Below are 6,411 nucleotides of genomic sequence, written 5' to 3'. Positions count from 1 at the left end.
TTACTTTTGCAGGTCACATTTTACCTTTTGGAAAGTAACCCAAAACACTAATTGGTTTGGTGAGTAGCAAACGTGACAATCATGTCAATCGTGTTGTTGCATTAATTTTTAGAATTTTAGCGGTTAAGAGCAAAAAGCTCAATTCGTCAGATATTTCCTCTTTGGTTTACGGCGTTCCTGTGATAATTGACCATGATGCCGGCCGACAAATACGGTTCATCGTTTAGCCGCCGGGCCGGCTTTAACTGGCTTAACAATAAAGTCCATGTAGCCGTTGACGTCGATATACTTACAGCAGCAACGAGAATCTGTGGAGAACGATACCGTGAAAGGTGTAATCACAGACAGGCAACCCTGAGGATGCGAGAGCGCGTGACGTCACGTTATTTTGAAGCAGTTGTGACGGCCGATTCAATGACATGTTCTTAAATCACGATGTTTCTTTTCGAACATTCATTTTATGGACAGCCAGATAAGTAAAGTTCACTCACTCGCTATTTTCTGCGTTGTCCTGAGTGATTTGATGGGTTTTTGGGACGCTTCGATTTCCCCTTCAGATCTGACGCGTCGTCACATACATTATAGATAGACAAGGCGTGCAACTTCCAAGACCGCTCACGGCCGAGTGCCTCCGGAATTTAGTACGATGCTTGGAAAATTATCGACTTTTCACGTGCCGAAGGCTGGCAGGCGAGCGACCTTTGGAAGTGGGAGAAATTCGGCTAAATTCTGGAGACAGTCGGCCGTGAGCGGTCTTGGAAGTTGCACGCCTTGTCTATTTATTATATTTTATTACATTATTTTATTATTATTATTATTATTATTATTATTATTATTATTATTATTATTATTATTATTATTATTATTATTATTTTAAGATTTTAAACATTTTATTGGTTTGCGCTTTAATTTTAAGTTATATATATCGAAACTACGCTACCTATCTATGCTAAACACGGGACATCCAAACTACACTACACATCAAAGCTATACGCACTGTACATACTTCAACATATTGCAATACTACAATATTAGTTCAAGTTGGGAGTTGGAAGTGATATCTCACGCTCATTATGGGTAAGAGGTGTTGCCATTTTTTATCATGAAAGTGGAGTTTGTTATTTTTCCTTGTAATGAAACGCTCGATTTGATGTGTTGTTTTGCATTTTGATACTAATAGGGAAGTAGTAGGAAAAGTTTTGTTTAACTTTGAGCGAAAAATAACGTATTTCCTCTTCAGTATAATGTAGTTAACTAAAATATTGTCATCATCATTATCCGCAAAAAAAGAGCCCAAATAAAATACGGTAACCTTTCATATGAAAGTTTTTAGAGATTTGAGATTTCCAAAAAATAAATCTAACTGGCTGCATATGGAATTAGAAACTTCTTCTTACACATTATTTTTTTATTCTTTGAGCGGAGATCATCGAGTTCAAGTCAGGCATTTTAAGTCCACCTCTTTCTATTTGATTCATTAGAACCGCGCATTTAACTTTATCTTTACCTTTCCAGACAAAAGAAAATAACAGCGTATTTGTTTACTTAATAAACTCTTTGTTACTTGAAATTAACGTCAGCCTATACAAGACCTTAGGTAGGGCAAACGATTTAATAATTTGCACGTTCGCAATCAACGTTAATCTTACCCAACTCCATTCTTTTACCAATTGTTTTAATGATTTTTCAGTTGATTCAAAATTTAGTTTATAAAAGATTGCTGTATTATAAGTAAACTCCTACACTTTTTACATGTCTTTTTAATTCACAAACATCTAGTTATAAGCAACGCCCAGTCTCCTTAAGATTTCCAGGTAGGAGAGACTCAGTTTTATCGTGGTTAATCTTAAGGCCAGTACGTGTCCCGAATAATTTAATAACATTAAAAAGAGTAAGATAAGACTGTTTGTCGCGGCCAAAGGTTGTCATATCGTCAGCAAAATTAGTTTTATCTTAATCTCCCCTACTATTATTCCTTTTATTCGATGATTGCTGCGAATGGAAATTGCTAAAAATTCGAGAACTATAATAAAAGAGATGGCGATGAAGGATCACCCTTGCGAACTTCTCGTTTAACCTGGAAGGATGAGGGGAAAATGCAATTGTTAACTACGCGACTCGTCATATTCTTGTAAAATGTCCTGATCCATGTTATGAAGGACGCACGGTAGCCTAAAGTTTCAAGAGATTTAAAAAGAAAGTTCAACCTACGACAGTCGAATGCCTTTTCAAAATCGATGGTAGACATTATGCCTTTACATGCCTTCATTTCCGTTAAGTCCATGATACCGTTAATTGTTCTAACCGCATCAAAAATTCACGGTACGTCCATTCACAAACGCATTTTGATCGTGATGTATTATATATGGTAGTTTATAAAAAACGTTGAAACTGATCTAGATAAAAAATTATTAAAAATTGAATTTTCGACTGCAACTGCGGTCTTCATCAGAGTGACTATAACATGCTGTTCGAGAGTAATATGCTAAAACTAAAATAAGAAGTTACTTTATCCCCTAGGGCTTCAATACGGTCTTATAGACAGAAGGAAATGGCTTCCGCTCGTTCACCGCATTTTTGTCTATTGTGGAGTGCCGCGATTCCAAAAAGATTCTTTTGTGCCAATTATTGACCTTCTTTTCTAGAATTTCCACATAGCCAGTGTCAATGTCATGGTCAGTGGTTTCGGCGTGATCTTTTATTGCCGACTCTTTGTTATTATTAGTTCCTGGTTTATACTCCCCGTCACGTGAATTCTATGATCTCTTTGTTTCCCCAATGTATGTGAAATCACACGATCGGCATTTAACCTTGTACACAATGCCTTTTGTTTTCGTTTCTTCTGAGCGATCCTTTGGTTTCCTAAAATAATGGGCGAGTGTTTTTATAGGCTTGAAATCAGTTTTTATGTTCGCTTTGTTAAGCACATTTCTGACTTGTTCTGAAACGCCCTTTACGTATGGCAAGGTAGCAAAAGTTTTTGGCCGCGTATCTGTATCCTGTATTTGGATTGCAGCCGGTGGTCTAGGGGCCCGACATTTCTCAATGAATTTATCTGTTTAACCATTAACTTTTATGTCATTAATGACTTGTTGTCGTTCTCGATCTTTTTCTGTGTCATTGGATGGGATGGTTTCTGCGCGGTCTATCAGGCATTTAACAACCGCACGTTTGCTCTGCGCGGGGCTATGAGATGCAAAATCCAGGTACTTGTTGGTATGAGTTGCTTTGCGATGTACGCTAACAGAAATGTTTCCCGATCTTTCTACTGTGCTGCGTGTGCCAAGAAATGCGATGGTTTGGTGGTTTTGAGATGAGACTGATGAAAGTTCCACCGTAAACTGTATGTTTGGGTTGATCGAGTTGAGATGGTCGTGGAAAACTTGGATGTCTTTAGTCTTCAAACAAGCACTCGAATCATCCACGTATCGTTTCCACCACCGTGGTTTGACATTTGACGTGTTGAGAGCGATTTTTTCAACTTCTTGCATCACCAATTCTGCAATGGCGGCACTGACCGGTGATCCCATCGCACAGCCAAATACTTGATGATAATGTGTGCCTTCGAACGTAAAATAACTGTTCGTCAGTACAAACGTCAGCAAAAACATAATCTGGCTTTGTGTTAGTCGTGTGTGCAATTCCCATTCATGAATCTCGCGTAACTTCCGGTCGACAATATCCAGTGCTAGGTCTACTGGGATGGAAGTGAAAAGTGCAGTAACATCAAAAGACACGATCTGTTCGTCCGCCTCCATCGTTTGGTTGTTAACAAAATCCGCATATTCTTTAGCATTCTTAACACTGTATTCATTGTTGTTTTGCAAGTGTTTCAGAATAGAAGCCAGGTATTTGGATAAATTCATAAGTCGGTGAGCCGATACAGCTGTTGATGGGACGTAGCGGTATCTTTATGACGGTGTCTTGCGGTAGCGTCAGATGATCGTCCGTCGGCTGGAGGTTAACTTTGTGCACTTTGGGTAGACCATACAAAGCAGCTGGCGTCGATTCGGATGGCCTGAGTTTCCAGTATTCGCTCTCAGTTAGGCTGTCTCGAAGCATTTCGTTGATTTGATCTTGGTAATCAACCCTGTCCATAACGACGGTGCAATTGCCTTTGTCAGCTTTAATCAACAGGATTTCATCGTCGGTTCTCAGATCTTTACGGAGGAACTTCCATCAGTCTCATCTCAAAACCACCAAACCATCGCATTTCTTGGCACACGCAGCACAGTAGAAAGATCGGGAAACATTACTGTTAGCGTACATCGCAAAGCAACTCATACCAACAAGTACCTGGATTTCGCGTCTCAGCCCCGCGCAGAGCAAACGTGCGGTTGTTAAATGCCTGATAGACCGCGCAGAAACCATCCCATCCAATGACACAGAAAAAGATCGAGAACGACAACAAGTCATTAATGACTTAAAAGTTAATGGTTATACAGATAAATTCATTGAGAAATGTCGGGCCCCTAGACCACCGGCTGCAATCCAAATACAGGATACAGATATGCAGCCAAAAACTTTTGCTACCTTGCCATACGTAAAGGGCGTTTCAGAACAAGTCAGAAATGTGCTTAACAAAGCGAACATAAACACTGATTTCAAGCCTATAAAAACACTCGCCCATTATTTTAGGAAACCAAAGGATCGCTCAGAAGAAACGAAAACAAAAGGCATTGTGCACAAGGTTAAATGCCGATCGTGTGATTTCACATACATTGGGAAAACAAAGAGATCATGGAATTCACGTGGCGGGGAGCATAAACCAGGAACTAATAATAACAAAGTGTCGGCAATAAAAGATAACGCGCCGACACCACTGACCATGACATTGACACTGGCTATGTGGAAATTCTAGAAAAGAAGGTCAATAATTGGCACAAAAGAATCTTTTTGGAATCATGGCACTCCACAATAGACAAAAATGCGGTGAACGAGCGGAAGCCATTCCCTTCTGTCTATAAGAATTATTGAAGCCCTAGGGGATAAAGTAACTTCTTATTTTAGTTTTAGCAGATTACTCTCGAACAGCATGTTATAGTCACTCTGATGAAGACCGCAGTTGCAGTCGAAAATTCAGTTTTTAATAATTTTTTATCTAGATCAGTTTCAACGTTTTTTATATACATCTTTTATCATATAATGGATACTGATCGCCCATCAAGTATTTTTATATGGTAGGTCCTTTTCTAGATTTTTTTTTACGGTAGCCTTCGAGCCTATTTTTACGTCTACATTTACAAGGCAAATTGGTCTCAAGTTTTTAATCCGTCTTCTGTCCTTATCCTTTTTTTGTATTAAGGTTATAGCCGTGAGCTTCTTTTTGTGAGTTCGATAGTTCGCCGTGGTCGTAAGAGTAATTTAACGAGTCTACCAACAAATTACCAATCTCTGGCCAAAAAAAAAAAAAAAAAGATAAAAACATTTTGGAGAGTCCGTCATTCCCAGGGGTTTTGTTATTTTCGAAAGTAGAAAGGACTTTAAAAGATTCAGAGTACGTTAACAGGCCATCACATATTTTCCTCATATCATCGTTTACTTTCGGAACGGTGAAGGAGACCTCCAAGAACGGGCAGTGAGTAGCATCAGTCTGAATCTCTGTCTTTTCGTCATAAAGATCAGAATGAAAATTGTGAACTTCTTCCAATTTGTTATTCGCGTCTCGGTTATCTCTACCACCACCATCTGAGTTTAGCAAATGACAATCTCGACCCCAGAGCTCTTCTCTTGACCGAGGGAAAGAAGAGCTCTGGGGAACCCTGAAACAAAGTGTCTTCTCATTGGTTTTCGTGAAGAACAATCAAAAGCGTCTCTAATTGGTGCATTCATGTTAGCACGAGGAGTGAGCAGGCGCCGTAAGGCTCAAATAGCCAATTTTTGGCTGTAAGAACCCTACGGCGCATGTTCTGCTACGCAGAGTTTCCCAGAGCCTTGGGTCGACCCGAGGCTCTGGTGACGAGAATGAGCAAATGATTGAATGAAATGAATGAACTTTATTTAAGTGTCAGAGTATTTAACTAAATATAAGCTAATTGTGGACACTAAAAGAACATTCCAAATACCAAATATAAATTAAAATAGAAACACCACGAGTGTTAAAAGCTAATTTAAAATGTTAAAAGTGTTAAGAGCTAATTTAAAATTTAAAAGCTAATTTTAAATTTACAATCTTTTGTTAAAACAAAGAATGCTCATGTAAAACTATTTACATATTTAAATATCACTTTTTTCAAAGAAAATCTAATATTTAATGTTTGCATAAAGCACAGTTGCTGCATGTGCCCTCAATATAAGAAGTCATGTGTTTCTTTCTAATATTCCGTCTAAAATTGTCTAGCGAAGGTTGCTGTCGGTCACTTGGGGATAGTCTGGACCAAAGATATGGACCCAGATACCTAACAGAGTGTT

General features: G+C 38.7%; 1 protein-coding gene across 1 annotated transcript; it reads right to left on the bottom strand.

Moving 5' to 3' along the window:
• Positions 1-3,059: 3,059 nt before the first annotated feature.
• On the bottom strand, positions 3,060-3,866 carry LOC137968313 (uncharacterized). Its single transcript, XM_068814915.1, has one exon. The coding sequence runs from the start codon at positions 3,864-3,866 to the stop codon at positions 3,060-3,062; it is 807 nt and encodes a 268-aa protein (XP_068671016.1).
• Between the last annotated feature and the right edge of the window lie 2,545 nt (positions 3,867-6,411).

This window comes from Montipora foliosa, chromosome 8 (genome assembly GCF_036669935.1).
Source record: "Montipora foliosa isolate CH-2021 chromosome 8, ASM3666993v2, whole genome shotgun sequence".
NCBI classification, from domain to species: Eukaryota; Metazoa; Cnidaria; class Anthozoa; order Scleractinia; family Acroporidae; genus Montipora; species Montipora foliosa.
The sequence above is the reverse complement of the archived record's forward strand: the minus strand, read 5'-3'. Positions and strand labels throughout refer to the sequence as shown.

Excerpts from the sequence above, each read along its gene's own strand:
- LOC137968313 (XM_068814915.1), bottom strand. The coding sequence starts at position 3,866 with ATGAATTTATCCAAATACCTGGCTTCTATTCTGAAACACTTGCAAAAC.